Below are 18,206 nucleotides of genomic sequence, written 5' to 3'. Positions count from 1 at the left end.
GGCCTTACTGTCCAAGTGTTTCCTGTACAGCCACTGGCAACTTCCTGGAATGTAACACGAAGGGAGATCTGTGGAACAAGAAAGCAAACATCAGGAACTGGAAAAAACCCTCATTGTCTGAAAAGTCAGAGACAAAATGCAAGCCTCTGCATGGTCCAGCTGTGAAACAGCCCAGTGGTTCCTCTGATGGCATCCCGGGAGCTGCAGCCTGCTGTCCAAGCCTGACCTAACCCAGCTTCACAGGACAACATTTCATTTTTTTAGAGGGATTCAGAAAGAAAATTTCCTCTGCACCATTCAAGTAAACCCACATGATTTTGAGCGAAAGCTGGATCTGTACAGACTGACAAACACCCACAACTCTGACAACTGGGGGACATTCCAAATGTGTCCCACAAGGAAATGTTGTATCCCCTGCTTTCTATTGTTTTTTGGGGTTTTTTTTTGTTTGAAAAGAAAACTTAGCTGGAAGACTAAAATGCAGTAAGATTAAAGGAGGTGGAAAAAATTACAGTGAAAAAACTTGTTCATTGACTGAGCTGCTATCTATGGTTCATGTGTGCAATAAATCAAGACAAATGCAAAGGGGATGAAGAAACAGGCAGCAAACAGCTTCCACAGCTTCTCACTCCAGCAAGGGGAGCAGCCCTGGAATTCCAAAGAGGTTCCTTTAGCTGAACTTGCTAACAGGAACTGCACTTGACACTGCCAAATAAGTTTGTTGTTATTTTATTTTTCGGGTCCTCAGTCCTGGGAGGGACTGGGGAAGTGGGTGCTGCAGAGGCTCTGGCAAGGCATCAAAGACGCCTGCCCAGCACCCAAGGGTGGCACGAGATCTCCTCCAGAGCTGGCCTGTCCTCAGGGTGCTTGGACAGACACCAGCGGATCAGCTGCTGGCACTCTGCGGAGAGAAGCCAGAAAGTGCCGGTCACTTGCCAAAGGCTCCTGCCCGGCCAGTGCTGCGTGTGCTCAGAGCTGCGCCAGCCTCCCAGCGCGCTCTGTACTTGGCGGGAGAGCGGCACGGCAGGAAGCAGCGCCACCTCCTTCAGCCCGGCGTGCCACACTGAGCGGCCCCGTCACGGGCCACCTCCCGCGGCACATCCAGCCCTTGACGGCACATCCACCTGCCGCGGAGCTGCGTGAGCTGGGCCACGCTGGGCTGTGCGCAGCCACGTGCCAAAGCCTGCCTTCTTCAGGCCGCATACCTACCTGGAGAGACCTGCTGCCTGAAGCAGAGCTGCCCCGACACGATTTCACAGTTGTTGTGGAAGGCGATGTTCCCACAGACCATGACGTACAGCAGCACGCCCAGGGACCAGATGGTTGCCGAATGGCCGTGGTAGCGGCCGTGGCGGATCCACTCGGGCGGGCTGTACACGAGTGTTCCTAGGGGAGACAGGCGGCGCTGTCAGGGCGCAGGCTGTTGGCTTCCAGAGCCTGGGCCCAGCCTCGTGGCCGAGGCAGGGGCTGCAGCGGTGGCCGTAGCTTCCCCCCAAGGCTGCAGCCCCTGCTCCAGCACCCTGGCCAAAGCCATGAACCCATTCTGCCAGCAGGCAAAGAAGGGCAGCGGTGCAGCCCAAGCCCTGGTGGGCCTGCCAAGCCGAGCAGCTGGGGCCTGCCTGGCTTTTGCAGCCGTGCTCTGTCGGCAGGGCTGGCAGCACAGCATCCTGGGGCACAGCATGCGCCCCGTGCCAAAGGGCAGCAGGCTGAATGCCGCAGCCCGGGAGGGAAGGAATGGGGCCGTGCAATGCCTGGCGCTGGGAGCACGGCCCCGGCTGTGGGCTCACCGGCAAAGTAGTTGAAGGGCTGCTCCTGGAGGAAGGTGCCACAACCGAAGTCGATGAGCTTCAGCTCGCCGCTCTCCGGGTCCACGAGGAGGTTGGAGGGCTTGATGTCCCGGTGCAGGACGCCGCAGGCAGTGCAGTGCCGCACGGCCTCCAGCACCTGGCGGAAAAGCCAGCGCGCCACCTCCTCGCACAGGAACTCCCGCTCCGTCAGGAAGTGCAGGAGATCCTGCGATGGCTCCGGACGCTCCATGACCAGCAGGAAGCTGTCAGGCAGCTCAAACCAGTCAAGGAGCTGGATGACGTTGCGGCAGCCGGAGCCCACCTTCTCCATCAGCACGATCTCCATTGGAACACGTGTGCCGTCGGGCTGTGAGGAGGAGAAAACGCCTCCAGCAGGCCTCATGCTGCCCTGGGACTCCGCTGTCCCCTGCCTGCCGTGCCCCAGTGCTCCCTCGGGCAGCCTCCCTGGGCTTTGGGCTTCCTCCCAGGGCACGTTCAGGGGTTCCCTCCTGCCCGGCCACTCCACCGCTGTCCGGCATCCCCGGGCCCGCCGTGCTCCCTCCGGCTGGCTCGCCGAGCCCGCGCCCGCTCCCCGCGCCATCTCCCGCCTCCCAGCCTCGGGGCCCCGCGCTTAGCCCTGCCCGCCGCGCCCCGATCCGTCCCGCTGGCCCCGCTCGCTCACCAGCTCGTGCCACCGCGCCACGCTGTCCCGGGGCACGCGTTTGATGGCCACCTGCAAGCCCACGAGAGAGGCGGGCTGAGCTCCAGCCCCGGGTGCCCGGCCCCGGCCCGGCCCTCCTGCCACGCTCGCCCGTCCCGCCCCCTTACCGGGCTCCCGTCCGAGAGGCGGCTCCCCGAGAAGACGGTGCCGAAGCCGCCCTGCCCCAGCTGCGGGCCCAGCCGGTACAGCTCCTGCAGCTGCTTCTTTCGCCCTGCGGCCGAGAGCGAGCCATCAGCCTTCCGCCCGGGGCCCCCCAGCCCCGAGTGCCCGCCGGTGAAGCACGCCGGGCCACCGCGGGCCACCTCGCTCTCACCTGCTTCCCGCTGCGCGCCGGGCAGCGGCCACCGCCCTGCAGCCGTGGGGCTGGCGAGCGGCACAGCTGGGCCAGGGCAGCGCGCCCGGGTGGCTGCAGGAGCCGCAGAGCAGCGGGGCGGGGCGGCACCGTCGCTGTCCCCGGCGTCGTGAGCTGGACGCTGCTCTTGAGGACGGCCGGGGCTACAGCCCGAGGCTTCTTGGCACAGGGGCGTCCCAGGAGCGGCTGCAAAGCAGAGAGGCGTTTTTGGAAGCCCAAAAGCAGCCCGTCAGAGGCGCTGGAAGCAGCCAGGGACTAGGCTGCTCTCGGGGGCTCTGGCCTGGCCTGGGGCTGCCCCTCAAGAGCCCCGGGGGAGCCTCAGGGAGCTGCTCAGAAGATCTCACCTGCTATTGGAAAGGCCTTTGCTAGACGCGGAGGCCGCCTGGGAGCAGCTTCCTGGAGACGGAGGAACCTCCAGGGTCTCTTGGGGATCGTCTCCGCCACCAAGCACGGGCTGTTGCCAGCTGGCACAGCCGGCACAGCGTCCTGGCTGCTGTGGGCCGGCAGCTGCTGGCTCAGCCGGCATGCTTGCTGCTCCGCCACCTGCTCCTGAGAAGGCTCCTGTGCCTCGGGCTGGGCTCCCACTTGGACCTGGGGGCTTTCCCTGGCCACGGCAGTGCTCAGGGATGTGCCCGTGTTGGTCAAGTCCAGGAGTCCAGGGGAGCTGGGAGACCTGCCCACGGGCTCTGCACCTTGTGCAGGCTGACAGGTCTCACTGAGCCTCTGGCTGGGATGGAGGCTGTCAGAGATAGCAGAGGCTCCTCGAAGGATGGAGGGTCTCTGACAGCCGGAGGCTCTTGCATGGATGGCAGATGTCTGATGGTGTGCCATCCTTGCAAGGGCTGAGGCTCTCCCAGAGATGGAAGTTCTTGCTGGGAGCAGCCTCTTGGAGGGATGGAGGCTCCTGGAGGAGCTGGACGAGCCACAGCAGGGCACGTGGCCTCGCTTCACCAGCTCCTCCAGCTCTTTCAACAGTGCCTGCCACATCCCTGAGTAAAGCGGCTGGCGTGTCCCATTGCGAGCCCACAGCAGCAGCATGAGTTCCTGCAGCTCCTGGGCCACAGCCAGGCAGGGGCCGCAGCTGCAGGGGCTGTGCAGGGGGCTCGCGGGAGCACGTGGCCGCTTGCCAGGGGTCGCCAGAGGCCTGGAGCACCTGGGAGCCACAGGGGCTCCTCGGCTTTTCCGTGAGCCTCTGGGTTGGACCCCGGGGCGCTTCCATCTCTTCCTTGTCCCTGCATGCTGCCTCCATGTAGTCCAGTGGCCAACAGCCCACCAGACAGCCACAGTGGCCAGCAGCAGGAAAAGTACAGTCATTGGGATGTCACCGTCACACATGGCTCCGGCACGTCCCGTAGCAACTGCACTGGCAGCTGTGGCTGCTGGTCCCTCTTATATAGCTAGCCACGGCACCGTGAGCTCACAGTGCTGTGGGCCAGCAGAGCCCTGTGACATGCCAGCCCTGCCTGGCGCCAGGGCTCAGACCCTTTGTGCCGTCACAGCCTCGCCTCAGCCCAGTGCTCAGCAGTGCGGCAGTGGGGGAAAGGGGCTTCCCGTGGGCACTTGAGGGCCCTCTGGAGCAGGGTGGGTGGAAGATTCTTGGCTGAGTGGGACACAGAGATGAGGAGGGGAATGATGATGGTGTCACCTCCTTGTTGGCAGAGCACAGGATGTGGATTGTCTGATGGGACACTGCCAAGTTCTGGAGGAGGGCAAGCCCTGCTCAGCAGCAATGAAACCCTCCCTGAACTATCCTGTGAAGTTTTGGAAACACAGTGAAACCCACAGTGAAAGCCTGTAAGATAGTCTATGAAAGAAGATGTTCTGGACACAAGCAGAAGATGTTCTTGTTATGGAATATGAATTGTGTACAAGAAGGAATTTGCATATAATACGTAACCAGCTATACTGTTCCTTGTATAGCTAATTTTTTTATTACCTGAATGGTCATTGTGTTTTAGACTTCCTTGTCATTGTTTGGTAGCAGGCAATCTTCATAAGCCACAGTAACTGTGAAGAGGTATAAGAGTAGCAGCAGAGAATAATAAAAAACATTTACTTCTTACGGCTTTTGATTACAACAAGCGTGAGTGTCATTACGTCCATCTCAACAAAGGGACAGGTTTGTGAGAGCAGAGCAGAGAATGGACAGATCAGCTCCAGCAGGGTGACAGCTATCTCCTTACATTTACAGAATATAATAGAAATGTTACACAGCAGTGAACCCAAAGCCTGTGGCAATTATTCATGGCAATAGCTGTACTTTTTTCTCCTGAGGTTGCTGGCAAAGGTGGACCCAGATTGTCTTTGGCCCCAGGCAGAAGGAGAAGCAGCAAATGGAGTTAGGAGAGTTTCAATGAGTCCCTGTGAGATCATGATTTTCTCAAAAAATGTCCAAAGAAATCTGAAGAGGAAATCATGGTAACATTTTCCACATGAGGGTTTTGTGTAAAAAAACAAGATGATTTGATGAGAGGTCTGTTGAAACCTAGAAATATGCTGATGGTAATACTTTTGATATTTGATAGAAGCAAAGCATCTGCAACCACTTGGCAGAAGACTATGAAGTTTAAGTGAGGAGCTGAATGACACAAGCAGGAAAACATGTGGGCATGTGATTTGATTTCACAAGGTGTTGCAGATTGCTGTCTCAAATGTACACATGTGAGGAGAGCTGGATCAATATCCTTCAGTGGAAAGTAGTGGTAGTCTTGTGTTCCTAGCTTTACAGTAGATTGAGTTTTGCCCAAGGAAGGGCGTGCTGGTTTTGCTGCTGTGTTCAGCCACAATAGTGCTGTTTGGTAGCTCCTTGAAGAAGCAGCAGGAGCCTGGATTTCTGTCCCTTGGATTGCCTTGCTGTCCAAGACAAGGACTAAAGGGGAGTGCCAGAGCTCCTAGCACTGCCTTGGAAGTCAGGAGTGACTGGCATCTTATGTCCTGGTTCTGCTTAGGAAATTGCTCAGGTGTACACCTAATGGTTTTTTGATATCCTTTGACTTTCTGGGTGGAAGTAAAAGCATCCTTCCTCTCCCTGCTTTCTGTAATTCCAGGATCAGTCATTACTCTGTTATGGCAGCTAATTATCCTCTGGAATGGGCAGAGGAAATGCTGCCTGAAGTGTGGTTCCACAGCAGATGTGAGCAAGCTTTCTGCAAAGGTTCAAACAGCTTGTGACTTACTGAAATACTGAGGCCTGAGCAACAGCCTTGAGCTGAAGTTGACCTCTGGGTGAGCCTTCAAACCAGATGCTGTATGTGTATTCTCTCATTAATGAAATGTACAGGATCATTACTGCAAGGATCTCGGTATCTGCTCATTAACAAAACGTGTATTGACCTTTCTGTACTGAGAAGCTGGACAAGGCCCTGAAATCAGCCCTGGGGCCTTGTTGGGAGGTCCATGGGCCAAGGCAGCTCCCTGGGTTGCTCCCTGAGCCCTGGACAGGCTTTGGGAGAAACCCAGGAAGAGGCTGAAGCCAGATGTTCCCACACTGGAAGTTGTGTGATCGTGTTGATTGCACACTGTCCAAGCTGGGCTCTGTCCCAGCACAGTGGGAAGCCTCTTTGCCTGCCGGTGGATTCACCAGTAGGAATTCCCAGTTCTGGCAGGGGCTCTCCAGTGCTTGGCTGTGACAAGGGCTTTCCCAGCTGCTGTGCAGCTCTGGAGGACTATGAAATATTAAGGTCACTGGCTCTGTATCTTTCTAATCCCTGTAGGCAACCTTCGGTAACAATGCTCAGGTGCATTGCTGAGCTTCTCCTTTGGTAATTCCTTGCTGCTTTGAGCTGTAGTAAATGACACTTAATTCCTGAAGTTAGTGTCTGTGGTTTTGGTACTGACCCTGCCCACTGGCAGAACAAAATGAGTGTAGTCTGGCCCTATCAGAAAGAACTGTCACTTTTCAAATCTAAATGTAAGGAATCGGTCCCGTCTAAAATTCCTGAATGGATCATCCTGCAGGGATGAGCTTCCCTGTAGTTCACTGGTTCTCAAGTGGTCTAAGGTTGGAGGATTGTGCGAGCAGTCAGGAAATTGGTTAAAAGAAGCTGAAGCCCTGGGTATACAAAGTGCATCCAAAAATTGCATAATAAAAAGGGGAAAGAACTAGGTTTGGGAAGACAAAGATGGCTTTTTTAAACAGTATCAGAAGCAGCACCACCAGAAGGAACAAGTGTTGTTCCTTCAACACAACATGGGGTGACAGGTGTGTGATTTCCACAATCAAATTGTAATGTAACAGATCCAAAATAACCTGCTTGCTGCTGAGTTGGACACTTAGCAGACTGCAGCCAAAAATTCTGGATTTGGGGTGGTGCAGTAGGAGTGTAAGAAAAGAAGGAGATGAGTGGAGCAAAACCAAGTGAATGCAGGGATCGCAGGAGCAGGAGTACAGTGGGATCCTGATAAATGGGATCAAGATGTTTGGGATTCTATGGATTCTGAGGAGGCTGGGTCCCTGGATGGATTGATAGATGTGAGACTGCCATGGAGATGAAAAATGGAATTCTAGGCTAATGGACAGCAGGTGAGGAAGGATGAAGCATGAAGTAAACCATACAATGGAATGGTTTAAACCAAGACTGAGCAAGTCCCTGCTCCTTGGGTGGAGTGTTTGCACAACCAGGGAGCATCAGGGTAACCCTGGACTCAGGGGACTCTTAAGAAGTTCTTAATCTTGAGCTCTGATTTGTTTGTGCAAGATGCATTTTGAAATAATGTTCACAACCCTGATTTGTCCACTTGGGCTGCTGGGATGTGACACTGAATATCCTACAGAAAATGATTGGCCAGGAGCCAAAGGTCAGTGGTGTTCTTTGTGAGATTGTATACAAGGAATAAAGGAGGAAGGGATGAAATTGGCTATTTTTACAGGGAAGCATGCTTAGAAGAGGAATAGCCATTCTCATGAAGTTGAGTCAGGGGAGGCTTAGGGTGGATATTAGAAAAAAGTTCTTCCCTCAGAGGATGGTTGGGCACTGGAACAGGATCCCCAGGGCAGTGGGCACAGCAGCAGCCTGGCAGAGCTCAGAGGAGTGATTTGAACAATGCTCCTGGGCACATGGTGTGACTCTTGGGGATAGTCCTGTGCAGGGCAGAATGTTGGACTCTGTGATCCTTGTGGATCCCTTCCAACTCAGCATATTCTGTGATTCTCCTAGATCCTTGCAGCCAATCTTCACAGAATCCTGGAATGGTTTAATTTGGAAGAGACCTTAAAGCTCATCTTGTTCCACACCCCTGCCATAGCCAGGGACACCTCCCAGTAGACCTGGTTGCTCCAGCCCGGCCTTGAACATTTCCAGGGATGGGACAGGTGAGCTGTGGTTTGGTTCTAAGGAATTTAGAATGGATAGAAAGGTGGCTCATCATCTCTGGCGCCTGGAACTGCTGATGGCTACCAGCTCCCATGGGATTGTTCCCCAGCAGTGAGGTCCCCCTCAGCTCCCTGGTGTTATAATGCCAAACGTGGCATTTGTGGAGCAGAAAAATCTCAAAAAGTACACAAAATTGGACACAACAGGTGCAGTGTTGCTCTGTCATTGCTCTAGGGGAACCCCAAAGCCCTGTGGCTCCCTCAAGGTGAGATCATCTCCTCTGGGCAATTGCCTCGAAATTCAGAATCTCAGAGAAGAGATAACAACCTGCTTTGGGCTTTCTCACTCTCCTGGGGCTCCAAGAGTCCCCAGATCCCCGAATTACATGGAATAACAAAGGTGTTTGCTGACAAGGGTATATTTTCAAACTCCCTTCCAGAGCTCCTGGCAGGTGCACCTAACATTCACCTCCAAGAGCATCAGGAGGAAAGCAGGGAGAGTGCAGAGATGTAGGAGAGGATCATCCTGAAGAGCCATGAGCCAGTACAGCGCATGCTGAGCCACCCATCTCCCGTTGTTTTCTCTTGCAAAGAAGAAACACCTTCAATTTTCATCTCAGGTCCTATCTGGAGGCTCCTGGGCTCCAGTTCTTCATCGTACTCCGGGCTTAGCACCAAATCCAGGTGATGCACAGCAGCTGTGTGGTGAGGACACCCTGTTGGAATGCTTGCTCTGGAAACTTCTCCTCACTGACCACAAAGGGCTCCTGGATGAGGACTGGAGTATTTCCTGTAAGGAACACTTGTGGATATTACCATTGCTGATATAAGGCACATCCAAAAGGTGATTTTTAAAATATTTTCCCAAAAAAAGTATTTTCAGGAGGAGGTTGCTCAGCTTTGGGTGTTGCACATTTTCATTCTAAGACTGCAGGACTAGGGTAAAGAGCTGGGAAAATCTTTTAGAGCCAAAAGAGTGTATCCAGGAGGGAGGGGAGGCTTCATAGTCAGGAAGTTTTGGATGCCCCTGGATCCCTGGAAATGTTCAAGGCCAGGTTGGATGGGGCTTGGAGCAACCTGGTCTAATGGAACGTGTCCCTGCACATGGAATGGGAGTGGAATGAAATGGTCTGCAAGATTCCTTCCAACCCAAACACTTCTGGGATTCTATAGAAAAGACAGACAAAGCAGGTGTTTGGCAGATGTCAAACCAAGGATGAATAATCAATTCTGTGCTGTCTTTTACAGGTTTTATTGGGTTTCTCCATGTTACAGGTTGTGCTGGATGATCTCAAAGTCCGAGACTGAACACACACAGGGGATTAAAGGCAGCACCAAGGTAAAGCTACTCAGGGCTGTGTAACCTACAGCTTCTCCCTAACTGTGCCTTGACTTCTGCCCAGGTTTTTCTAATTGATCTGTACCTAAACTCTCACTTTAGATCCTGTACGGCTGTCTCTCAAGCAGAGAAAGAGGGTTTTCCCCCTGGAAGAAACCTCCAGCATGGAGTTCACAGAGGGAACACACTTTGAAGGAATGTCAGGATGGAATTGCACCCAACCAACAGAGTTCATCTTAGCAGGGTTGACCGAGGGCCCAGTGACTCAGGTTGCCCAGTTCGTGCTGTTCCTGTTCATCTACCTTGTCACCATCCTGGGAAACCTGGGGATGGTTGCCTTGATCAGAGTCAGTGCCATGCTCCACTCCCCCATGTATTATTTCCTGGGCAACCTGGCTTTTGTGAACCTCTGCACTTCCACCATTGTCACCCCCAGGATGTTGGTTGGCTTTTTGGTGGAGAAGGGAATCACCTATGCTGGGTGCATGGCTCAGGTGTTCAGTTTTGACCTGTTTGGGGTCACTGAGTGTTTTCTGTTGGCCACAATGGCCTGTGACCGATACATGGCCATTTGCCACCCCCTGCTCTACCCCCTTGTCATGTCCCCAGAGCGCTGCTTCCGCCTGGTGACCGGGTGCTACCTCCTGGGGCTGACCAATGGTGTGGCACAAACCATCGGCATGTCCAGCTTGTTCTTCTGTGGCTCCAGTGCCATCCATCTGTTCTTCTGTGACATTTCCCGGCTGAATTCACTCTCCACCTCTGACAACACCCTCAGCCTCATCATCCTGAGGACTTTAGCATCTTTGCTCGGTGTTCCCAGCCTCCTGGTGGTCCTGGTGTCCTATGTGGCCATCATCTCCACCATCCTGAGCATTAGATCAGCCCAGGGCAAGCGCAAAGCCTTCTCCACCTGTGCCTCCCACCTCATCACTGTTAGCATCTTCTATGGGGCGTTGATTTTCATGTACTTAACCCCCAGGTCAGACACATCCAGGAGAGGAGATAAATGGGCTGCTGTGCTTTACACTGTGGTGACCCCCATGCTGAACCCCTGGATCTACAGCCTGAGGAACCAGGAGGTGAAGGAGGCTTTTAGGAGACTCAGAGAAATAAAATAAGCTTGGATACTGTTAACTGAATTACTAAATACAATGGAGATGCTGGTGACATCCTGGGAGATTTGTTAAATATCTCAGAGGGACATTTTTTGTGTCTTTTGCACTTTGACTTAGATGGCGTGCTGGTTGATTCAATATCAGCTGAGAACATTTTCACTCCAATTTTGGTGTTTGGATGAGGGTTGGAGCAGCCTGGTCTAGTGGAAGGTGTCCCTGCCCTTGGCCAGGGGGGTGGATCTGGATGCGCCTTAAGGTCCCTTCCAACCCAAACCATTCCAAGATTCTGTGACAGATTTGGTGTACAATTTTGGTACAAGCAGTACCTACATGGAAAAACACAAAAATCCCGCAAACTGTGTATTTTCTCACCCTGTGCAAGGTCCATGGTGAAATCCAGAGTGATGGGGCTCTCCTGGAGACATGGAATAACTTGGGATGGAGGAGAAGTTCCTCATTTAGATTAAATCAAGTCAGGATCAATGCAGTTTGCTGATTTATTATTGACATGCAATTCACAGGCACTCAGGGTCAATCAACTGAATCCTTTGTTCCCAAAGCTTACTGGTAATTTCCTGGTTATTATTTAATCCAGCTGCCTGGATAAATCCCCCTGAGCTGTTCATGCTCCTGTTCCTCTCTTTTTGGCTGTGCTGACCCCCACGGCAGTGACCCCAAAGGTCCTCAACTCATGTCCCCAGATGACAACATCCTCAGGCTGCACCAGCAGAGGTTTAGGTTGGATACAGGGAAAATTCCTCCTGGAATGGAAAAGGCTGTCCAGCTCTGGAACAGGCTGCCCAGGGCAGTGGTAGCATCCCCATCCCTGGGGGGATTTAAAAGCTGTGTGGATGTGGCACCTGGGGATATGGATTAGTGGTGGCCTTGGCAGTGCTGGGGGAATGGTTGGACTTGGTGATCCTAGAGGACTTTTCCAGTCTGACCGATTCCCTGACTCTGTGATCAGGACCATGAACTGGGACCTCTGTGTGTAACTCCTGCTGTTCTCCCACCCTTCTGATCCTCTGTAACTGTCCTACTCATGGCATTGCTTAATTTAGGTGCAGGGAAGATTGTACATACTTCCTTTAAATACAATGAAAGATTATTTTTAATGTTTTATTTAAAGCATCAAACCACCATAATTATCAAGAAAACATTAAGACACTTAAACCATTAGCCCCAGCACAACTCTCCTTCCTCCAGGGCCTTACAACCATTGTTTGGTGATAAGATATTCAATAATTTTTTAAAATATTTGAAAAATATTTAATATCTGAATAATATTTTGAGTAGCCATTCAATGACTTTGTGTCCCACTGGTCTTACCTTGACCATCACCTGACCTTTAAACAGGGACAAGAGCCCACGCTGACTGAAACCCCAAGTCTGTGGCCATAGTGCCATCACTCTGTGTTTTGTGGCTTCATGCTGGAGCTGCTGCTCTCAAACCCAAAAGGTTTTGGCTCTTTGTGCAGGTGGGGATTGGTAAAATGGGGGTGAACTGTGTCCATCTTCTGTGGTCAAGCATTTGACCATGAGAGGAGCTGGAATCACCACGTGGGAAGGAGATGGAACATCCAGCATTGATGTTTCCTCCTGATGGACACACTTTCTTCCTGGGTTATCCTGTGTCCCCGCCCAGGGCAGGGGCTTGGAATGAGATGAGCTTTAGGGTGCCTTCCAACCCCAGCCATTCCAGGATTCTCTGGCCAGTGCAGATGACTGCAGCTGAGTCTCCTGCAGCCATTTTGAAGCACACATTGCAAAATGGCTTTTCAAAATGAGCATTTCTGACCCCAGATGGGCAGATGGGAACCAGAAAAACTTGAAAAAGCGAAAATGCTGGATTAATGTGGAATAATTGTCCCAGACACTGGGACAGGCTGGAGGTTGTGGAATAATTGTCCCAGACACTGGGACAGCTGTGAAAGTTGTGGTGGCCACAAACATGGAGATGAGCCATGGACACCTCCTGAGTTCAAGGACTTCCACCAGCATGAGAAGAGCATTGACAGCCACTCAAGTGACTTCCTGTAATGACACTCTGACTCTGACTTAAGGGAATTAAAAGCTGCTTTGGAAGGGTGAGGGGAGAAGAGAAATATAGAATTAGAGAAGAATTTAAACAATCTTTCAAATTCAAGCCTTTAGCAACAATCGTTGTTTTGGTGTTTCCTCCCGACAGCACTGTGTACTCAAGTGGCATTGCTGAGGCTCTGCAGGCATCAATTCCAAAGTGCCATGGGGTTCCCATCCCTAAAACCCCTGGGAGAAACCTCGGGGTGGATGCCAGGGCCTCTGGGGAAGGCTCATTCTGTGTTCAGGTGCCTCAGAGACCCTTTGTAATTGGCCATGTGGGGACAAGGTAAAACTTAAATATTCTGGCCACGTTAGAGGATGGAAACGGAAAACTGCCTGGTTTTGGCCAGACTGATGGAGCTTGTGGACTTCATCTCAAGGACCTGTGAGTATCTTATGAACCTGAGAGGGTGAAATTTTAAGTGATTTTGTGACAGGGTTTTTTGCTGGATGGGGAACATTTCCCTTCCCAAGTTCCAGCAGAAGCAGAAACCTCTCCATGAAGATTTTTATGAAATATAATAAATGAACGACTGCAGGAAATTTTGAAGGTCCTTCCTGATAGCAAAACATGTTCCCCAGCACATCTGAATCTTAATTCCTAACTCAAATTTTGGATGAATATTCCTCATATCAGCAGAACTGGGAGACACACTTCAGGCAAATTGACTGGAGGATCAATTCGAGCCTTAGAGTAAATTCAGCTTATCATTATCAACAGAATATGTAAAAATAAATTGCAGCAGGAGAGTTCCTGCAGAGTTTTCCTTTCATCCTGATTAGCAGTTGCAACACTTCTCCACATCCTGGGCTGTCTCCCAGTCCCTGAATGTCAATTTCTTATACCAGTTGTTTTTAATTCCCTGTGATACCAATAAAGCACTTACATATTCCAAGAGATAAATTGATATGTATATATAATTACATATAATATGTAAAACTAAATAAAATTACTGTATATATTAGGAAAATATTTCTAAGTATTAAGTAATTATATCTATAAATGTATATAAAAATTAACCTATATATTAATTGTATTTATATATTAAAATGTATACTTATAATGATATATATATAGTTGGAAATAAATCCTCAAGCTCCTGTTTGATTTCCTGAAACTAATTGAGTTTATTTAACTAATTGTGTTTATTTACCAGTGCAGGTCTCCTCCTTAAGGATAAGCTTCCAAAGCCATCCATTCCCAAGGGAAATTTCCTCCTCCAGGGCTGGGCAGTCACCAACCCCTTGCTGTTCCCATGAATCAGGACCATAAACAGCAGGGGTTTTGGTCAAGTGTTGATGCTGTTTGTGAGGGGTAAATTATGCCTGCCTTCCACGCTAATACTGGGAGAAATCTGGGCTTATTTCTTCCAGGAAATTTTGGTCTGGGAAATAAAATCTAATAAAGAAAAAAGGACCCTGACATGTGAGGAAACAGGTGAGTTTTATCCAAAATAAGGCTACAAGGAATTGATCTGTTGCCAGGAGAGGGCTTGAGATAGGAGCCTGTTCTCACACCAAATAATCATCCAAGCACAGGGTCTCTGAGGTAAAACCCTGGAATTACCCATGGAATCCCTCTTTAGGGTTGGAATGGACCTTATGGATCCTCCAGTGATGATTCATGGGCAAGGATACCTTCCACTAGTCCAGGTTGCTCTAAGCCCTGCCCAACCTGGCCTGGCATAGCAGCACTACCTGGATTATCTCCTAAATATACATTTATTTATTTCTATTTATTGGAACTGCATTATTGTCATCTACTCCCCCCCCCCCCCCAGTTCATTGTTGGGGCCTACAGAGCTTTAAAACCCTTTCTACTGACTATTTTCACTCAGAGGTTTCCCAGGCATGACAAAGTATCACCACATTTAAAGGGTGTTTTAGCACACTAAATCTCCTATTTCCACGTGAATTTCAGAGTGTCACAGGAAGGGAGGGCAGAAATTGTAGTTTTATTTTCATTTGTTATGACTCTGCGAAAGAAAGTTATTTTAAAGATGTCCTGATCTCTCACCAGTGCTTTGTTTCCTTTGTATCTTCTAAAACAATGAGGTTTGGGGTTGGGTTTTGGGTGTTTTTGTTGTTTTGGGTTTGTTTTTCAAATTCATAATGATTTCTGCAGTTAATTCTGTGAAACCCCCTTCACTTCTCCAGGAAGTGGAATAAACCTTCTGATTTGCAAAGTGGTTTATCAAACCCCACCAACTGCTAAACCAGGCTAAAACCTTTGGCTACCTTGCAATGTATTTTGAACCAAACACTAAATTCAGCATCCTAAAAATTCAATAAATTCAGTTCCTGCATGTCCACTTTGTGTTTGCTAATAAAAATAAAGGCATTTTTAATATGTCTGTGCACAAACCAGGAATATCCTGACTCTGCATCTCCACTTTCCCACAGCACCTACATCAGGATGGCGACCAAAGGAAATGGAACCTCCAGTGCTCACTTTGTCCTCTCGGGCTTCTCTGAGCTGGGCAATGTCCAGGTTGTCCTCTTTGTGGTGTTCCTGGTGATCTACGTGATCACCATGCTGGGGAACGTGGGGCTGCTGGTGTTGATCTGGCTGGTTGCCCAGCTCCACACCCCCATGTACTTCTTCCTGAGCAGCCTGTCCTTCCTAGACCTCTGCTATTCCTCCTGCATCACTCCCAGGCTGCTCCGGGATCTCCTGGACGGGGACAAAGTCATTTCTCACGCCGCGTGCCTCACGCAGTTCTATTTCTACGTGTCCTTCGCCACGGCCGAGTGCTACCTCCTGGCTGCCATGGCCTACGACCGCTATGTGGCCATCTGCCGGCCCCTGCTCTACTCCCTGTCCATGTCCCGCAGGATCTGCGCACTCCTGGTGGCTGGCTCCTTCCTGGCTGGGGTCACCAACGCCGCCCTGCACACGGGCCTGGCCCTCAGGCTGAGCTTCTGCGGCCCCAACGTCATCGAGCACTTCTACTGCGAGGGGCCCCCGCTCTTCGCCCTCTCCTGCACGGACCCCACGCCCAACGAGCTGGGCATGTTCGCCACGGCGGGCTTCAGCCTGGCAGCCACCAGCCTGGCCATCCTGCTCTCCTACGCCTTCATCCTGGCCGCCATCCTGGGCACGCGCTCGGCCGCGGGGAAGCGCAAGGCCTTCTCCACCTGCGCGTCCCACCTGGCCGTCGTGCTGCTCTTCTACGGATCCCTGGTGTCCATGTACTCCCGGCCCAGCTCCAGGAGCTCCTGGCAAAGAGACAAGGTGGCCTCGGTGTTCTACACCGTGGTGACCCCCATGCTGAACCCCTTCATCTACAGCCTGAGGAACCAGGAGGTGAAGGCCGGGCTCTGGAGACTGATGGGGAGGAAACATTCAGCTGAAAAATAGTGTTTCATTTTTTATTTGTGTTTGCTGCCTGATGTGATTGTAATTTCAGCAATTTAAGCCCTTTGTGATGCCTTGTAGAGCTTGGGGACTTGAGACTCTTTATCTGCTCTGATTACAAATACTGTGGGACCATTTCCTTCTTTTATGGGTAAAAAAAAAAGAAATTTTTCTCTTTGCACTCATAAACATGATTGTGACTCTCTTTGATACCTGGTTCTGACTGTCTGGGTTTTCAGACATTGGGATAACCCAGATAATATAAAAATAAATTGCAGCAGATGATTGCAGCAGTATTTTTCCTTCTTCCCAATGAGCCGTTGCAGCACTTCTTCAAATCCTGAGCTGTCTCCCAATCCCAGAATTTCCATTTCTTGCACCAGTTCTTCTTAATTCCCTGTGATACCAAGAGATGAATTACATATTCCAAGAGATTAATTTATATATTTAAAAATTATATATATTTTCAGAAAAAAAAATTTTAAATCAAGTTTTCTTTATATAGATAAAGAAACGTATATATTACGACTTTTTACATATAAATTTATATATCTATAATAACATATATACAAAGAAGTGGGACATAAAACCTCACAGTTCCATTAAACTTCCTGAAAGTAGCAGTGTTTATTTACCAGTGCAAGTCTCTTCCTTATGGAGCTGCTTCCAAAGTCGTTAATTTCCAAGGGAAATTTCCTGTGTGCCACCAGAGTGGGCAGTGACCAAACTCAAGGCCCAAGCTTGCTCAAGGAGCAGAGAGTCATCATCTGGCATCTCCCATGGTTTCTGGTGTAATTACCCACCACTGCTCTCTATCCTGTCATTTTGATCATATTTTGGTTTTATTATTAAATTGGTTTTGCTTAGTTTTGGGTAATTGTGTGATTTCCCCCCTAAAATAAATCATGAGACACAGAGGAAGGAAGGAAGGAAGGAAGGAAGGAAGGAAGGAAGGAAGGAAGGAAGGAAGGAAGGAAGGAAGGAAGGAAGGAAGGAAGGAAGAACAAATGGTGGGAACTACAGTGAAACTGAGCCCAGAAGCCAACAGGAGAGGCAGGAATGCTGACCAGGGGCAAATACGGGGTAGAAGCATTTACAGCATCCCAGAATTATTTTAGTTGGAAAAGCCCTCTGAGATCATGGAGTGCAACTGCTAAGCCAGCAGTAACTCATGTCTGAGTTCAGCCTGTAGGTGGGAATTTCACCTCAGGGGTGAGAGCTGAGAGTCTCTTCCAGAGCCTAAAGGGGCTCCAGGAGAGCTGCAGAGGGACACTGGGCAAGGGTCTGGAGTGACAGGGTGAGGGGGAATAGCTTCACACTCTCAGAGCATTTAGATTGGGTATGGGGAAGAAATTTTTCCCTGTTGTGAGGGTGGGGAGGCCCTGGCACAGGTTGCCCAGAGAAGCTGTGGCTGCCCCTGGATCCCTGGAAGAGTTCCAGGCCAGCTTGGACAGGGCTTGGAGCATCCTGGGGTAATGGGAAGCATCCCTGCCCTTGGAAGTGGGTTGGAATGGGATGAGCTTTAAGGTCCCTCAACACAGTCACAATCCCACCACACTGACCCTGCAGCTCTTTGTCTCCTGGATCTGGCAAACAAAGCAGCTGGAGAAGTTCACTTTGTCTTTAACAAGGAAGAAAGTTTCCCCTTGCTAATTAGTCTCTCATGGCTCATTAAGAAGGATGACAGAAGTTCTTTAAAAATCCTCTGAGAAGCTTCCTTGATCATTAGGAAACTTTCTTGGCAAAGCCCAGAAGATCTTATTAAGCTGATGATTCCTTGAAGGATGGTTGGTCTCCCAGGATCACTTCTTGCTCTGGGAATGGGAACAGCATCACTTGTGGTGCAAATAGCTGTGAGCACCTGGATGGTGGCACCTGGAGCTCAGACCTGCTGGTGGACTTCCTTAATTCTTCATTTCAACCTGAAAATCTTTAAACTGAAGGAGGGTGGATTTAGATTGCACAGTGGGGAGAAACTCCTCCCTGTGAAGGTGGTGAGGCACAGGTTGCCCAGAGAAGCTGTGGCTGCCCCACCCCTGGAAGTGTTGAATGCCAGGCTGGACGGGGCTTGGAGCAATCTGGTCTAGTGGAAGGAGTTCCTGCCCATGGCAGGAGGTTGGAATGGGATAAGCTTTAAA

General features: G+C 50.6%; 3 protein-coding genes across 3 annotated transcripts; 2 read left to right on the top strand and 1 right to left on the bottom strand.

The window, feature by feature from the left end:
* Positions 1-722: 722 nt before the first annotated feature.
* LOC146443839 (uncharacterized) lies at positions 723-4,207 on the bottom strand. Its single transcript, XM_085049221.1, has 6 exons — positions 3,205-4,207; positions 2,616-3,046; positions 2,470-2,520; positions 1,620-2,154; positions 1,210-1,386; positions 723-901 (listed from the first exon to the last, which is right to left on the bottom strand). The coding sequence occupies exons 1-6, from the start codon at positions 4,193-4,195 to the stop codon at positions 798-800; spliced, it is 2,289 nt and encodes a 762-aa protein (XP_084905347.1). The 5' UTR covers positions 4,196-4,207; the 3' UTR covers positions 723-797.
* Positions 4,208-9,707: 5,500 nt separating this feature from the next.
* LOC146443838 (olfactory receptor-like protein COR4) lies at positions 9,708-10,631 on the top strand. Its single transcript, XM_085079840.1, has one exon. The coding sequence runs from the start codon at positions 9,708-9,710 to the stop codon at positions 10,629-10,631; it is 924 nt and encodes a 307-aa protein (XP_084935966.1).
* A 4,459-nt stretch (positions 10,632-15,090) lies between these two features.
* On the top strand, positions 15,091-16,439 carry LOC146443837 (olfactory receptor 5AR1-like). The gene has a single exon (XM_085048919.1). It carries the CDS (start codon positions 15,127-15,129, stop codon positions 16,069-16,071), a length of 945 nt encoding a protein of 314 aa, XP_084905045.1. The 5' UTR covers positions 15,091-15,126; the 3' UTR covers positions 16,072-16,439.
* Positions 16,440-18,206: the final 1,767 nt, after the last annotated feature.

Source organism: Lichenostomus cassidix, chromosome 1Aa (assembly GCF_008360975.1).
Source record: "Lichenostomus cassidix isolate B80296 chromosome 1Aa, HeHo_3.0, whole genome shotgun sequence".
Taxonomy (NCBI): Eukaryota; Metazoa; Chordata; class Aves; order Passeriformes; family Meliphagidae; genus Lichenostomus; species Lichenostomus cassidix.
The sequence above is the reverse complement of the archived record's forward strand: the minus strand, read 5'-3'. Positions and strand labels throughout refer to the sequence as shown.

What these genes read in the sequence shown, in the direction of transcription:
- LOC146443839 (XM_085049221.1), bottom strand. Translation starts at nt 4,195, where the DNA reads ATGTGTGACGGTGACATCCCAATGACTGTACTTTTCCTGCTGCTGGCC. An exon ending in GCCTCTCGGACGGGAGCCCG is followed by an intron (nt 2,521 to 2,615) that starts GTAAGGGGGCGG and finishes GTGGGCTTGCAG; the next exon opens with GTGGCCATCAAACGCGTGCC. An exon ending in CAGGCAGCAGGTCTCTCCAG is followed by an intron (nt 902 to 1,209) that starts GTAGGTATGCGG and finishes TTCTCTCCGCAG; the next exon opens with AGTGCCAGCAGCTGATCCGC.
- LOC146443838 (XM_085079840.1), top strand. Translation starts at nt 9,708, where the DNA reads ATGTCAGGATGGAATTGCACCCAACCAACAGAGTTCATCTTAGCAGGG.
- LOC146443837 (XM_085048919.1), top strand. Translation starts at nt 15,127, where the DNA reads ATGGCGACCAAAGGAAATGGAACCTCCAGTGCTCACTTTGTCCTCTCG.